Below are 17,504 nucleotides of genomic sequence, written 5' to 3' on the forward strand. Positions count from 1 at the left end.
CTTATTTAGATATTGTGGAACTTGAAGCTGGATACTGGTTGCTAATAATGGAGGCACCTTTAATAAGCAATTAGGTTATAACTATGAACACGAATTTGGTGCTAAGGACATCATTTCTTTAAAATGTACGGTTCGCCCGGTTGGACAGCAAATATTACATAATATGGGTGCAAATATTTTATTTCCATTTCACACTCTTAACACAGAGAAAAATCAATGTATTCCTTGCTACATTTTTTAGGACTAACAATCCCAGCTGGCCCAAGAATGCACCCAAATCCATATTCCTTTGAAACCTTGTCATTTGTATTCGCTGCAACAACTAGTCCAGAATGCAACATGCCCATCCTTTAAGACCAATAATTGTGCACTCCTGTTTGACATCGATATACAGACAAAAAAGAAGAAATTCCATAACTTTGTTGTAATACGTTTGCTTAATATTTGCTGCACTTTAAATCCAGTTAAACTTTCTGTAACATTGACATTTTTTCATAGTCTGAATAGCTTCCTGTCACCTTCATCGATCCTATCCTGTTTATCATCACCAATTATCTGAAGTTAAAATAGTCTTCTCTTAACATATGATTATTCACATGAAAAATATGCTCTATGCACAAAGCTCCTGCAACTCTCATTTTCCACTACAAGCAACTGTCATTTTTGTCATCATCCAAAGCACCTGGAATCCTACCAGTATATGGAGATTTTAATAGAGCTTTTCTAAAAAATTGTGTCCAAAATGATGTCTATTATGACGTTCTTTGTAGATAAATATAGCTTCATGGTATGTAGATGTGGAGTTAAGAAATGTATTCTCTACTTATCTATATCTACTTACATTCGAAATATTCTAGTAGTCAATATGGCAGAGCAATGATTTTCTCCTATATATTCTGACATACAACAAGTGCACCCTCCTATTCTCCACCATGTTTCCCCCAGCTTTATTTTTTTGTTACAATAACCACTTCATCCAGTACTTCCGATTTTGGTAATACTTCCAGAGGTTACTTAGTTGGATCCTTTACAGCTGATTGCGGTAGCTTTGCTCCAACCCGATTCCCATCACAACCCCACATTTCTTTATTTTATTTTTATTTTAATATTTTTATTAGGCATTTCCATTTGACAGAAATACTATAACCTGAACAAAGGATACAAAAGAATAGAATGGTATAGATAAGAAATAAAGGGGCTACAGTGATTTCCTTTTAGTTCCTGCAAGTCCAGTAGGAGAAAAAACATTTATATGGTTCAGACGTCAAGATGATTAGAAAAGTATAGGTCAATCCATTTGACAAACTGAATTGGTTGCTTCAGCTTTCAAAGTATTTTCGGTTGTCCAGTGGAGGTTTAGTTCTTGTGAAAAGAAAAGTGGAAAGAGAAGAGAAGATAGGAGAGAGGTGGTGAACAGGATGAAGAAGGAATTGTGGGGTGGGATGGGGGTTTATCCCAAGTATTTAGTTGAGCGGATACACATATCCCAAGTATTTATTTGAGCGGGGAGGTTAGTTGGGAATTAGTCACTCAGTACCTTTATTTGGGGAAGAGTTGGTTTGTATGTGAGCGTCTAAGGGTGACCAAAGCAGTGGGTAACCAAAGCAGTGTCGATTATTCAAGGTTGAAATTTTGTTTTAAGATAGTATTATTCCCACTTCTGCGGAAACAAACCCAGGCTCACCAAGTATGGTAAAAAATAGATTTTAAATCTTTCCATGGCAAAGGATCGGATTGACACTCAACGTGAGCAGCCAATCAAATACTAGGAGTTCTGTAGTATTGAGTGTTGGAAGGTTGGGGGGAGCCCAGGGAGATGAGCACTGGGTCCAGAGTTACTTTACAGTGGAAGATATTGTTAATGGTTTTATTAATGTTTCCCAGTAAGAGCGGAGTAAGGGGCAATAAAAAATCAGGTGCTTGAGGTCAGACCATTTGTTTTGGTATTTGCGTTTAGGGTTGGACATGAATTCCTGGAGAATTTTGTAATTTTTTGAGACTTGGTGGTCTTGGGAAGTAAGTAAGGCACATTTCTCAAGAATACCTGTGTTCTGTGCGTTCCAGAAGAGGTGGTTGCGATTGATCGCCATATTGAGTTTTAGGAAGTTATAGAATTCCTTGTCAGAGATCTGGAGGAGGCTTGTTGTATGTAGGGAGAATGGAGTAGGGTTGGATTTGTTGATCACATCTTTAATTTATAGGACATTGTGGATTGGCCAGGAGTGCCGATGTAGGGTTTTATCTTCAATTTTTTCTTAGTAAGTTGTAGCAGAGTGATGGATAGTACAATTCTTGTCCAAATGTTTCACTGCAAGTATTGTACCTCTAAGTATATTTGTGGTGTGTGAGGGCTTGAAGTGGTTAATTTTGAAAGCAGCAAGGGGGTTGAATGGTAGGAAGAGGTCTTTCTCAATGCCTGTCCAGATGGGGGTGGAAGTAGGAGGTTGGAAATGAACCAGGGTATGGTCTGTTTGAGCAGAGATGCCATTTGGAGATTTCTAAAGTTGGGAAAACCAACTCCACCTTTCCCTTTGTCTAGTAATAAGATCTTAGTAGCAAGTCTAGGGTTTTTACTTCGCCAAATGGGTTGAGTAGTGGCCTTTTTGAGGAGTTTAAAAAAAGAGTCTGCTAGTTGAGGGAACATACTGATTATTAAGTTCACATGTAGAGAAGTTAGTATTTTTGTTCTTTCTAGTCTGCCCCACCACATCATGTTCTAGGGTGACCATGTCTCTGAGGTCCTGTATTTTTTTCAACAACATGTTTTCAATGTGTGCACGCTTTTTGGACATTGACGTGCCTAGTTGTAGACCCAGTTATTCCAAGTGGTGGTTTTGCCATTTGAGGTCGGTGTTTCTGAGAATTGCAGGGATGCATATAGGGTTGAGATGGAAGACCTCAGTTTTGTCCTTGTTTATTGTGTAACTAGGGGCATTGGAAAAGGCATTATTCAGGTTAAGGGTTTCCAGAATGGCTGATTCCGCATCCTCAGAGAAGATGAGGACATCATCCATAGGCTGCTACTTTGTGACTTGTAGAGCCAAAAGGGATGACTGTGATGATGAAGTTGTGACGTAATTCAGAAGGAAGGGGTTCTATGGATAAAGGAAGAGTAATGATGAGATGGGGCAACCTTGAGAAAGTTAGAATTTTTCAGAAAGAGAGACGTTTACCCTTACTTTGACCGAGGGATTATCATATACTACAAATACCACCTGCTCAAAAGAGGGGCCAATGTTGAATTTGCAGACTGCTGATCTTCAAAAAGGCCAAGAGACCTTAGAAAAGTCCTTTTCTGAATCTTAAGGTAATGGCCATCGCAGGGGAGTGGAGAAGAGCTTTTTCTAGCACATTCGCGAATAGTCTGATATCACAGGCCAGTTTCCCTTTAATTATGCCCATTTGTGAGGGGTGTATTCGTGATGAAAGTGACCTGGTGGCTAGAATTTTTTCATTCAGTTTGCAATCTATGTTGAGTATTGAGATCAGACTGTAAGTTTTGGTGTTTAATGAGTCTTTTTTGTCTTTATGAATGACTGTTACTATTGCTTCTGTGAAGTTCGGGCCAGTTTTTAACGTTTGAGGCATAAACGTCAAGGAGGGATTTTGGATGTGACATGAGTAGTGGTTGAAAGCTTTTGTAAAAGAGGCTCATGAAGCCATCTGGCCCAGGAGCTTTCTTTGTTTTTAGTGCCAATCTATTATTTCCGTTTCAAATGGTTTATTAATGGAAATTTGGCCTGCTTCTTTAAGTGAAGGAAGATTTATGTTTCTGAGGTAATTTTCGCAGTCTGTGAAGTTAGGATGCTAATCTGGATTATGGAGTTCTTCATATTAGTGTGCAAAGCAAGAATATTTTGGTCCGCCCACAAAAAAAATAGTCCGTTAGTTTAATAAAATTATTCACACAGTTTTTTGTTCCTTCAATCTTTATTTTCTTATAACTCTTTTCAGTAGCCAACGCGTTTCGTCCTGTTGAAGGACTTCTTCAGGGCTCCTCAATCCGTATGTTTGTCCCACTGGGTGCCCTCTTCTCTTCAAGCCAGGCAATTAAAATAAGATCCCTCTTCTGTATCCCTATTCAAGTATAGTCCTATATTTGTGGACGCATTTGTCTTGGGCTCCGTATAAAATTCAGTTCAAAGTAGGTATGCCTCAGTCATCATGAAATAAGACCGTGAATTCCTCAGTCTTGAATCTTCCTCAGCCTAAAATTTTAAAGCAGGCAGGTACTAAACGGACGACTCCTCAAACAGTATATGGTCAATGTAGACCCATTCCTAAACGGATACACCCAGACGTGATCCTAGTCTCTATAATGCACTGTGCCATTATAGAGACTATGATCACGTACATAATTTTATAGGGAGCCCAAGACAAGTGCGTACACAAATATAGGACATTCAGTGGGACAAACATACGGATTGAGGAGCCCTGAAGAAGTCCTTCAACAGGACGAACGCGTTGGCTACTGAGAAGAGTTATAAGAAAATAAAGATTGAAGGAACAAAGACCTGTGTGAATAATTTTATTAAACTAACAGACTATTTGTTTTGTCTGCGGACCAAAATATTCTTGCATTTGTCTGTTGGGGAAGGTTTTTCACAACAAAGGGAACCAAAAGGATCTGGTTTTCTTTAACCAACACACCATATGTGACTGAATTTCCCCTTATCTAAATAAGTGCGGTTCTATATCCTAGATACTTTTAGTGTAATTCGATTACTGTGCAAAGCACCTTGCTATTGATTTAGTTTGTTTTACCTAATTTACTTTTGATTGCAGTAGTTGAGGAGCTCTGGCTTTTCACTTTTAGGTAACTCACATAGAACTTCCCGCCCTTGTTGAATTTGCATAGTTTTTTCTCTTTGGAAGTATTTAGCCAGCTATGCGCTTTCTCATTTATTAGTTTATAATATTGATATTTTAGTGCCTTGAGTTTGTTGATTTTTTCAATAGTGTTTTGAAATTAGGAGGCACTGGAGCTGGTTGTGTGATGGAACAACGCATGCATGGTTAAGGCCAGTGTGGTTACCCTTGCGATTTTAGAACAAGCGTGGCAGTGTTCCAACTGTTTCCCACTCAAGCTGTTTGACCTTTAGATTTGCGTTCCTCCAGAGTTTTGTTGGATTTTTTTTTGTCCCTGCAAGTGGCTTTCATTGCTTCTCAGAGAGTTTCGGGAGATGCATTGGGAGAGGTCTTCTCTTGAAAATGGTTAAAAATAGCAGACTTTATTTTTTCTATACAAGTGGGATCAATTTGTAGGGTGTCATTGATGAGCCAAAGTCTATCAGGATTTTGGATGTTAGATATCATGACATCTACTGAGATCCAAGTATGGTCAGATATAATGATGGGTTTGATCCTAGGGTTCATACAGGAGGGAGTTCATTTTTGGGTGGTTGGTATAGTCTATCCTCATTGGAGAATTATGAGGGTGTGAGTAGAAAGTGAACCCTCTACCTATTGGGTTAAAAAGCTTCTAGATGTTGGTTAGATTGTATAGTGGTAAGCTTTTTCATTTGTGTATGGTATTTTCCTGATCTAAGTTTACAGGGGGATAGTCAATCCAGTATTAGATCCCCACCGGAACCAGAAGGACGGTCACCCAACCCCTCGTCAGCAGCAGACTGCACTACGGCAACGCCCTCTACGCGGGAACCTTGGCCAAACTCCAGAAACAACTACAACACATACAGAACGCCTCCGCATGACTCATCCTCGACATCCCCCGCCACAGCCACATCACATCCTACTTGAAAGACCTGCACTGGATACCCGTCAACAACAGGATCACCTTCAAGCTCCTCACCCATGCTCACAAAGCACTCCACAACACCGGACCAGCATACCTCAACATACGACTCACCCTCTACACCCGGAACTGTTGACTTCGCCCTTGGCACTGTCCCCCTCATCCGAAGAGTGACCGCCGGCGGCAGGACTTTCTCTCACCTCGCCGCCAAGACATCAAGTTTCAAGTTTTTTTTATTTTTGCATAGTTAATTAAAACCGTTGCAATAATACCATTACAAAATTCCTAAAACATCCATGTTTAAAATCAATAAAAAAGCCAAAGAGTGAAAATTCATTACAGTTTAAAATCATAGTTCAATTGTACTAATTTGAGAAAGCCATTGATTCGCTTGATGCTGGAATGTGCGTCTCTCAGATTTTCCTTACTCCAGCCCAGCTTGCCCATTTGTCTCATCTTCCGAATGGACTCTGCTTGTTGCAAGATTTGTCCCTCTGCTGCTGGTAGGTATCCTTGATAAGGTTCCGCGAAGTCCTTTTACCCGTCTGCTGGTCAGCTTGAGGCGGCGGGCTCTGTAGAGCATTTTTCACTATTTTTGGTATTTTCCTTTCAGCCACCGTCAGAAATTTTACCAATCTGCAGTTTAGTTGGATATTTGTTGGGTTTAAGCAGGCGAGCACCGCTTGCCTTCTGATGCGGATGCCTTTCTGTTTAAATGGTTCTTTAACCCTATCCGTGCTGATGACGGAACCGCTCCGTCATCAGCTGCAGTGGTGCTGTGCTGATGACGGAGCGGTTCCGTCATGGCCCTGCCGCCGCGCCTGCGCGGCGCGTTCTATTGAGTGGGCGGGCCATGACGGCACCGCTCCGTCGTGAGCACAGCTCAACTGCGGCTGGTGACGGAGCGGTTCCGTCACCAGCACGGGCCCGCCGCGTGTCCGCCCCGCCCCCTTAGCACTGCGGCGGAATAGCCGCCACAGTGAAGGGGTTAAGGAACTATTGCCGCACTTGGTTCAGTTCTTCGCATTGGCAGATTCCATGAAGGATGTCGCCATTGTTGATGTTACAAAGCCTGCAAGTATTTTGTCAATTTGTCCTCAGCCATGGTGGTAGATGCTGGGTACATGGAAGAATCCCTAGTCTGTACCCTAAAAAGTTCATTTTTATGGCTCTGGGATAGCCCTGGTTAAAGTATGGTTGTGGGATGAGTGATTTGTAGGAGTTGAGAGTCAACCAGGCGTGAAATCTTTTCGAAAAGCTCGCCTTGTCCTCCAGTAAGGAGCTATTGATTTTATGTTTTTCCAGACTCATTTTTTTGAGGTTGGGGTGGCCGAGTTGTGCATCCCAAAGATCAGAGAGTCTGGTGGATTCCAAGGCTAACTGAAGGTGATTTCTTGCCTGAGAGAACTCCCGGTGTTCTATGTCGTGCAACAGCAGATAGTTTAGCGTGTTTGTGGTGGCACTTCTTATCTTGTGCCAACAGATGATATATGCGCCATACTTGGCTAAGACTTGTTTTTGAAGGCCAAACTCCAGCCTTATTTGAGCGGCTGATGTATAAAGCGGGAGGCAGAAGATATTTCTATAAGCTTTAACTTGCGTGCTATCCAGCTCTTTAGCGTCTCTTCCCCGCATCGCCTTGCTACCATAAGTGATCGAGGGTAGCAGTTTTGCCTGAACTACCTTCAGTAGCGGGGTCAAAGTCAGTCTACGCCAAGACATGGAACACCCTCCGCATCCACCTGCAGCAGACCCTGGACCTGCTGGCTGTTCAAGCAGTGGCAGCACCCCCCCCTCTAACCCCTCCCCCCAGTGTCTTGAAACCCTCATGGGTGAGTGGCGCGCTTTACAAATGCATTGATTGGTTGATTGGTATGTTAAAATCCACACCCAGTAGAATTTTTGAACTTTCTGGGATTTCATTTATCTTTTTGTTCAGGTCAACCAAAAAAGTGGGGCTGTCTGCAGTTGACGTACATGTGTTGACTGTAAATAGCTTCTGGTTATCTTTGATGATTTGTGAGATGACCCTTCAGCCTTCTGTATTGTTTAGTTTCGTTTATATTCTTGATTACTTTAGTACCTGCGGTCCTGGCAAAGATAGTGATAACACCATTCTTCTTATCGGAATCAAGGGAGCAAGTCAGATCCGATTACCAATTGTTTAGGAGATTTCAAGCGATGTCCTGTCTATTCTGTCTCCTCTCAGTTTGTGACAGTATTCTGTTATTTTCCTTTTTTTGACCGGATGATTGAGGCCCTTTATGTTAAGTGATAAGATCTTAAGAGTGTTATTAGGCATGGTGCTTGTTGTGTAGAATTCGGGCGGAATATGACAATCCAAAGAGTAGGAGCACCCGGTCTAGTAAACTTGGGATATCCTCAAAAGGGGAGAGAGCGAGAAGGGGAGGGAAGTTAAGAAATGAGGAGTGATGTAAGGAAATGAGGAGGGATAGAAGCATAAGTAAATAAATCGGAATTCCAAAAATCCATCTAAACACGGAGAAAGGAGACAGCGGGCACCAAGGAGCCACCGACTGGGAGCTTCAACTCGTGCGAGTGCACAAGAAGGGGAGTAGGAATGTTGCAGCTGGAGTAGGTGTCAATATCTGGAGGATAATTAGAGCAGTGCAGCGGTTCATTTAACATATAGTAGTTGGCAGTTGGGAGATTTGTCTGGCTGTTGCGGGCAATTGATCAAGCAAGATCGAGGGTTAGGCAACCTTGTAAAATTAAACCATTGAACTATTTGAGCAAGCAAACTTAAACCTTGTAGAAGTACGTATAAAGTCATTAGTTTGCTGCTTAGTGTTTTTTGTACGTTAACTGAGTACCATGATTCGGAATGTGTGTGTAATATACAACACACGTTGCCTATATAGCTGCGAAAACGTATGCAATAACATGCACAGCAAGACAATAAACCAATGGTTATGAAACCGTGAGACAAACCTGTTAAAATCACATAACATCATCAATGTCACCATGAGATAACAATAACAAACGGCAAGATATCATATAGGACGTGTAGGAAATGGCTATTATGTTGTAGAAGTTGAGGGTTGGAATAAATGTTAGCTACAGGTGAATACCCGCTTAGACCCTATCACTGTACTGTAAAGGGAGGAGTGTTGCTCCAAACATCAAAGAGGGGGTAGGTGTGTCTTGTCACTAACAGACATGCGGGCCAGAAGTGATATTGTCCTAGTATATGATGGGTGAGTTATGGGGGTGGGTAAATGTGTAGTGGTAGCATGGAAAGAGTGAGTCCGTTAGTGTGGACAGGTAAATGTTGATATGAGATTCTTACGGTGATTGATGTTGTGAGGAAAAATGTAAAAAGGACAGCGAAGTTGTTTGAGGCTGTGTTGTATGTTGGTGTTGCTGATTGATAGCTCCCAGCAGAAATGTTGTATTTCTCACGCGAGGGAGTCAGAGTAAGCAAACGCATGTCCTGCTACAAGAGATTTGAGAGTGAATGGCAAAATCATGGTTTCTTGATGTCATGCGTGTTAGAAAAAATGGGATGAGGTGAAGTGATTACAAATCAGCTCAAAGCCTTGAAGACTTAGGTTGGTTTGTATGTAGGCTGTAAGTTATTAGTTTTATGTTCAACATATACAGTTTACATTTTTAAACACCAGCAAATTGAGACGTAATCACTTTAACAATATCAGATACCTCAGTAATAATCGAAACGTCAGATGCCTCATCCACAAACACAATACATCAATAGAGTCTGGAGAGAATGTAGAGGTTGAGTCTTATCTGACTGAGCGAAGACTGTTTCAGAACAATCATCAAGTGATCCTAGCACAGGACCAGAACGGGTGATGAATCAGGAGGACATGTCTTGTTGCTGGTTGGTGATGTAGGATTCAAGTTCAGTGCGTTCATCAAAACTAAGTCTTCTATGATGATTTTGTATCTGTCTGGGTCGATGAAGGAGAAGCTGATATTCAGAGCAGCGAGTGAAATCCGGAGGGTTAAGAAGCCTTTCCTCCTGAAAACCGCCTCTTTAGTATAGTCTTGGCTTACTCCGATCTTGTCATTCCAGATTAGCGATTTTCGACTGTTTATGCCATTATACACTTTTTTTTGTTTGAACCCCTGCTGATCTCTATTAGTAAGTATAATGCAATATTCTGTCATTTTTGTGAAACTTTCGCTTCCTTTCTTTTATGCAAAATGTTCTTTTATAACAATTGGTATATTCTTGCAAGAATTTGCTGGAACTTGCATTGAAAGCCAGCCAAGAAGAGTTTCTGGATTGGGGCAGGTACCATATAATTGTTCCCCCCCCCCCTTTTAAAACACCCAAGAAGATCAAATGGACGTGCGGAATAATTATCTCCATTCTATTATAACATTTTGTAAACCCTTCTGGCCTGGTTTTTTATTAGTGTGGTGTTTTGATGCTTTATTAGGTTTCGCACTGCGAAACTCTATTGTGATCGTTTCTGGTTTCAAGGAGTCAAGGGAGACAGGAGACAAGTGATGTGCACGCGCGCGTAAACGGATCAGGTCACGCGCGCTTCCTGTCTCCCTTGGCTCCTTGGAAGCAGACTCACACGCACGCACACACACACACACATACAGAACCACCCCAACCCCACCCCCCCGCCGCCGTGCATACACACACTCACACACACACATAGAGAACCCCCCAAGCCACCCCGCATACACACATGCACGCACACACACATAGAGAACCCCCCCTTACACACACATCCCCTACCTCGGCTCGGCGTGTCTTTTCATCACAGCTTGCGCAGGGGCAGCCAGCGTGCACACGCACGGCGACGACGTCTCCTGCTCTACAACTGTGGTTTCGGTTTCGCGTACTGCCGCCAACCGGCATTTGTTTTCCGAGTGCTTGTTTTAACCTCCGAGCTTAGATTAGTCACCTGCTTCTTAGATCACGTTTACGATTGTGATCTTTCCTAACAGAATACCGGCGACCATTTGCTGCCCCATTGGGCTCCTGAACTGCGCCTCAGCCCCCCCCCCCCCCTTTACTGCACAGATAAGTGCAACTGCACGCTGTGCACGGTTTGTGTTTAAAGTCATGCACGCGCATTGCATGTAAGCATGCAAATCGCATAAGCAATGCCTGCAATTAAGTTATGGTGTGGGTTCTAGCTAGCGCTGTGACCATCGAGGCCCTGTCTGTAGGCTCTCTGGCTCTTCTTCATCTTCAAGGGGACCATAACGCTGACCCAGAGGCTCAGCAAGGATGCGTTCGGTGAGATGGCGAGTGCTGCGGCACGTGGCAGCAGACTGTGGTGTTATATGTTGTGTTGGATTCTAGCGTGTGCTCGAGCCATCCTGAATGTTGTCGATTCTAGAGTGATGTTTACGCTGAGTATGTAGAATACCTGCTGCATTCGAGTTACGGAGCTCCAGCTGACGGTTGTGTCTGCATTGCGGTGCGGTCTTGGGGGTTTAAGTATGAGACTAAATCTGAGAAGAATCCTCCTTGTGTACGATTATTCTTCACAACATTATAGTGCCTTTTGTCTCTTCCTTGGTAACTCGATGCTGCCAGGGTGCCTTGGCACGGCCTGGGAAAGGGCAAATGAGCGGGGCGAATGTCTTCCGGTCGTGTGCATTTCAGAGAGCCTTTCCAGTGGCTCAGGTGCTGCTGACACTCGTGGTTATTTTTTAAAGACACATCAAAACCGAAGTGAACATTTAGACTTAGACTTCGCTCACTAGAAACTTGATGAACGCATATATGCAAGTTAGCAAAAAGCAGTTAATTTATCCGGTTATTCACCGGCCGGTGCAGCAATACCGGTTCTAACTCAGCGACATCCAAAAGCAACACCTTTGTAAGATGGTGGGTGGTGGTGCCAAGGGGTGGTTGGGCGGTGCAGTGGTCATATGGCGACCCCCAGTAAGTGGCTGTCCACTGACCTCTCTATCCTCCTAACGGATGTCCCAGCATGACGCCTCTTAGTGGAAGTTTTCCTGCCAGCCGGCGGCCCCTTTAAAGGGCTGTAGAAGCTTCAGGGTCTGGCTTCTGGCTATAGACACGGAATGCAGTAGCATGCCACTTGGAAATGCTTTTCTAACCCATAGGTCATATGTGCCAGCGTTTGGAAATATCAGTGAGTTAACTGAAAGAGAAATATTGTGACAATTCCATTTTAAAATTCGTTTTTAAGCAATGTATATTTTTAATAGGGTTTTGGGAAAACATTGAGAAATACCACCACTTTGGGTAAAATAAAAAAAAATGAAGCTCGCTGATAGACAGAGGTGGCATTAATGCTGGTTGGAACTGGGAAGCAAAGGAACGAAGCACTAAAATCATGGTAAACAATAGAGCTGGTTTTGTGCACTTCTCTTCAGGCTTACCCTCGCCAACATCTGCTTATAGTGCATGTATGTGTGCCCCTCCCCAGCCTATAACGCCTTTGCATACATTTTAAAGCCAGTGCTTAACATATTCCATTAATAATAAATCGAGGGGAGGAAGGCGTAAAGGGACAGATTTATACAGAAAGGGGAAATAACATTGGAATGGGAATTACACTCTGAGCACATTAGCCGAAATGGGTCCTCAACCGGTCACTCTGGGTTCTTTTTAAATAGCAGACAGAGGTATGTGCTGAGGAGTCCTCCTGGAGATAGGGCCGTCTCCACCCCCTCACTCCCCCACCAAAGGGGCTGCAGGGGCCTCTGTTGCCGTTACGACAGATGTTTTTAGTGCGCTTTACCCCCATAACCATCTCTGTGAATCCGTGAACTTTCCTCGGATTGTTGGGTAATTGTTATAAATGTGTTTTCAATAAACCCCATGTGTAGGTTGTGAACAATGAACATTGCTTCACTGTATTGTTTATTTAGAAACAAAACGTCACCCTTTAAAGTAGTCTGCATTTTAGCCTGCTAGGGATCTAAGCGGTGTTAGGTGCTGTGTTGGTTGAGAGAATGAAGTTGATGATACACTGCCACACAGTCCATTGCAGTAATGTGCGATAATATAATGTATGGCTAAACACCTATAAGACCCAAAGGTGAGACCGATTTGCATTGCAAATGCAATAAGTCTCACCTTTTGATTAAGTTAAACCATTTGCTTTGCTAATGGTATTGTATAGCAAAGCAAATGGCTTCAACTTAATAAAAGGTGAGACCTATTGAATTTTAAAATGCTTGTTTATAATTGTGGACATACTTTATCACAAAGTATTCATGGGGGTACTCTGTGTGTGCCTGGGAAACTGTCTCAGCCCGGGCTGATACACACGGGTGGGAGGTGGGATGACTGAAGCCCATTGAGATCAATGGGGGTTTCACGCCTGGGGGGTATAGAGTGTGCATCGAATTGACCTCTCTCGCTCATGAAGGACAGAGGTGATAAAAAAAATAATGTGTGATACCTTTGTGGTTTCTTAAACTTCTCCAAAGCTGCGGGACAATTGCAGGCTTTAAAGCTTGTTGATTAAGTAGTGATTGTAAAATGGCGTTTTCAGAATCTTTCCTAAGGATGGTTGGGTTGTGGTTCCATCACTTTTGTTCGCATCACTATCCTGATCCTCATCAGAGAGGAAAGAGACGTGGCTAAGTCCTGCTACCGCTACGAGTCCTTATATCCGGGCAGTGCACACAGTGATTCCAGGGGGTTGGGTCGTTTCGTTACGGAGGCGCATCCAAGCACAAGCGGCCTGTTTTTCTGTCATTTGCCGCTCTCACGGTGCTCTCTATACACACCTGTAGACTGCAGAGAGAGGATGTGGCGTGTCGGCCAGAGATGTCGACTTTGGATCTGGAGATCCAGGTTCGAGTCTCGGCGTTGGTTAAAAATACTGTGATTCTTGGCAAATGAATCTCCCAGTGCCTAAAAAACAAGCACATGACATGTATTTTAACTGGTGCTCATTTACAGCGCGCTGATATCTTCTGGCCGCGCTCCCACTATGTAAATTTGAAAAATAATCACACGTCCGCGTTATAAGGATAGTGGGTTTGAATGGGTCGCCGGTGTCCCTTGCGGGGCAACCCACCCTGCACTTGTTCTTTTAAGTTCTTCCTTCATATGAGCAGCACAGGAGAGAAGAGGAGGCAGGGGCGGATTACGCACACTTAAGGACAAAAGAACAAAAAAACTCAGCGGTGACAGAGCGGAATACAGCGTTTCATTCAGATCCCAATGAGATGCCACTGTTTTGCCACAATTGGCCAACCCTGTCGTAACATTTTGACCCCCAGCTTTAACATAATTGCAGTGGCCCTTATTTTGTGGTACAAAATCTATGCGTTCAAAGCTTCCACTGTATTCACTTAGGCCGTTTATCTGACTCAAAGTAGACTATTTGGAATTCGGAAAAAGCCAGAAATTCTTAATTTCCAAAAGGATTATCCGTGTTGGACTGCAGCTGTGCATTATATCTAACATTTTGCTTTAGGCTTTGTTATCCTATAAAAAGCTCATCCCTCCCTACACAGAGCTCTTAGATTAAACAGGCAGGCAACACGTGCTAGAAAAATAGGAAATGCTTTTTTTAGTCCAGGTTTATTTTTTTTAATTTATTTAAATCTGAAAGTACCTGGTACATGCAGTTATTTGTATGGTGGAAGCTGTTCAGGGCGTCAGGTGAGGTCTCCCACTTTAAAAGTGACGCCTATTTTCTGGATGCGTTTGTCCTCAGAGATGTATGTGGTGGTGAAGAATCTGGCCGCTGTCCCTGTCCGTCTGCGTTCAGCAGTTTTTGGTCTGTTACTTAGATGTATGCAGAGTTCGAAATTGGCAGGTGAATGACATTCCCAAGTTTGTGTTTGATCAAAACCGTTTTCATACTTTATATTTAAACAACTGTCCCTGATCAGCTGAGTTGCTGCGGGTTAAAAGGAGAGAAGGATGGTCTCCTCCACCTTAAAATGAGAGAAAGGAGAAGCAGCTCAAGAACAAGCTTTTGCAATGCAATAAATCTCTTTTGAGAGAATTTGAGCTATTGGAATTGTAAATGACAATGCCTTTGATTTGTGTTTTGAAAACATGCAAGGGGCTTGTACACACACACTTTGTACTTATAGATGTTGCTTGCAAGAAGAAAGATTGGCAGTAACTGCGTCTCTCTTACTACCAGCCTTGCTTCCCGAAAACAGCAACTAAGTACAAAGTGTGTGTTTACTCATTGCTTGCAGGTTTGCAAAACACATAAATAAAAGGCATTGTCATTTACAGTGCCAATAGCTCAAACTCTTGCAAAAGCGAAACCTATTGCATTGCAAATGCTTGTTTTTAAAGGCGTTGAAAGTACTGACAGCATTAAGACTGGTAAACTTACCTCTGCAAGTGGCTTCAACACATTTTACTCCTCCTGTTTTTACAGTGTTGTTGGGCTCAGTTTTGATTACCTGGCGTTAAACCTGACGGGTTTCATAGCGTACAGTGTCTTCAACGTAGGACTGTATTGGGTGGCATTCGTCAAGGTAGGAACAGTCACGTTAAATTTTCTCCCAAGTTTTGTTTTGTTGTGTTGTGTAGACAGATCGTCAGACTAATACAGCTACCTTCACTTTGTACAGGAGCAGTTTCTTCTAATCTATCCCAATGGTGTAATCCCGGTGGATTCAAACGATGTCTTCTTCAGCCTCCATGCCGTGGCGCTGACACTTGTGGTCATCTTCCAGTGCTGTATTTATGAGGTAGGTGTTCTCCTATCAAGTATGTTATTTATCTATTTACTGTTTGGCTCTCCTTAGAGAAACTGGTCCTTTAGTTCTCGCAGTGATAAACATTCTGGCACCTCAGATTACTTTTGCATGACGTGCAGGAAGACTGCTGGCAAGAACATTTAATAGCAATTTGTGAAGTTAAATCTCCAGGCACTTGTAGAGGTTGAAACATTTAGGACGGCATCACATATTTTCAGTGCATCCAGGAGACTTGTACACTTTGATCGAGCGTCTTTTGAACGAGAGGCTCCAGTAATGGTCTCTTTTGTGCTTTAATTTTGCCCACCTCTGTGGGCAGTGGCAGTATAAAGCACTGAACAGGAGCACTGCCAGTAGAGAGACAAATAAATGCAGCACACGTTCTTAATGTGTTCGTATGAGAGGAGGGGCTCAATTGCTGATTCAGTGGACACTGTTTAGAAAGGGAGGCTTGTATTTCTTTGTATGTGTTTACAGACAAGGCTTGCACAATATGGGATGTAGGAGGAGAATAGAGAAGAGGTTATTTTTATTGCGATTCATTCTGTCAAATGCTTTGGGTGGATGACCTCTTCATATGCTTTTTACATCTCTGTATAAAAAGACTTGATCGTTAGTTTTTTGGAACTACAGATGCTGGATCTTAAACTTGGTAGTTTTGGGTAATTGGTTTCTATTCCGCTGTTATCCACTCTGTACATGGTTGTATACGCCCCGCAGTCCTTACTAGAGCTCACTTACCCTTCTACAATTTATTGATTATAGCCCTTTGGATTCTCTAACATGAGGCGGTGTTACGAAAATAAAGCTAAATTCATGATGGTTTTTTTGCTAGTTTTAGAAGGAACAAATACACACATTACACTTTTGAGTCAGACTCGTTTAAGAAGAAATTGTGTTTTGTACAAGCCAGTAAACCCGAGAGGCTTTTCAGATATAAATGTTATCTTCAAAGGATCCTTCATATTTGTGAAGGATTTAATTGGCCTCACATTTCACTGAACTTCGGTTGGATTTCTTTGGGAAAATCCCAAAAGTCCAAACAGCTTTCATGTTAGTCTATAGACCTATGCAAGGGATGATTACATTTTTATTTACACATTGTACTGCTTAGTGGAATCCTCTAATTTTTAATTCACTTGTAATTGTGATCAGTTTTTCCATACATGGCTGATTTCTGTTCATATTTGTTTTAATGGACCATTGTCACTCATTCTAACAAAATTTGCCATGACCACCTATGGACCTTTTACCTACACTTATCTGTTTATTTATGTTGCCTCATTTAGAGTAATAGTTTGTGACCTTCCTGGCACTTGTGAGGTTACACAGCATTTGCTTAAAAGCGGTGTTACATTTGCTTCAGCTACTATCAGTTCACTGGTGCTCTGGGCATTAAAATGGGACTTTTGGGATGCTTATTAGTCAGACGGGTGAGAAGAGAGGGTGAGGTGGTCCTATTAAGTTTAGTTAACTGTAACGGGTCCTCCATTCCACATTCTTCAGTCACATACAGCCACATGTGACAATACTTTGTTGTGTATCAGCCTAAACAGGCAGAGTTGGACGCACTATCATCTGCTGCTCAGATTCCCTGTGCTTCATGGATGTTGATGGTATCATATGTCTGAGCTGATATGTTGTTGTGTACTCATTTTGTAACACAGGGAAATGGTTATGTGGCTTCTTTTTCTGGCTCCATGGGCTGTCAATTAAATGTTAAATGCATTTAATATAAGGCTCTCCTAAATAATCCAGTGTTCAGTAGTTTTCAGAAATGTAGATCTTTGGGTTCTCTTACCTGCGTTGGATATAAGGTGTTCTCGAGTTTCAGGCCTTGAATGTAGCGTTGTCTGTCTCTTCCTTTTAGGTCTCGCCAACGGAGCGCACATGCGCTGCAAAGGAAGGAGACCTTTAGCAATCGATTCACCATTTTTAGCCAAAAACGTGCACGCTATGCATTGCCTTCAATGGCAATGCGTGCACGTTTGGTGATTCCCTTGCGGGAGCGAGCTTTGACGGATGGTTCCTGATCGCTCCCGCAAGGGAAACAGGCGCAGGCCCCCTCCTCTCCCCCCGC

General features: G+C 42.6%; 1 protein-coding gene across 3 annotated transcripts in view; it reads left to right on the forward strand.

Moving 5' to 3' along the window:
- CTNS (cystinosin, lysosomal cystine transporter) overlaps nucleotides 1-17,504 on the forward strand; it is a 397,045-nt gene that overhangs the window by 258,320 nt on the left and 121,221 nt on the right. For all 3 annotated transcript variants that reach the window (XM_086955022.1, XM_086955024.1, XM_086955023.1), the window contains 2 exons: nucleotides 15,100-15,199; nucleotides 15,296-15,415. In XM_086955022.1, coding sequence (XP_086811148.1) covers nucleotides 15,100-15,199; nucleotides 15,296-15,415 — 220 coding nt within the window. The remainder of the gene's footprint in view (nucleotides 1-15,099; nucleotides 15,200-15,295; nucleotides 15,416-17,504) is intronic.

Source organism: Lissotriton vulgaris, chromosome 2_1 (assembly GCF_964263255.1).
Source record: "Lissotriton vulgaris chromosome 2_1, aLisVul1.2, whole genome shotgun sequence".
In the NCBI taxonomy this organism is placed as follows: domain Eukaryota; kingdom Metazoa; phylum Chordata; class Amphibia; order Caudata; family Salamandridae; genus Lissotriton; species Lissotriton vulgaris.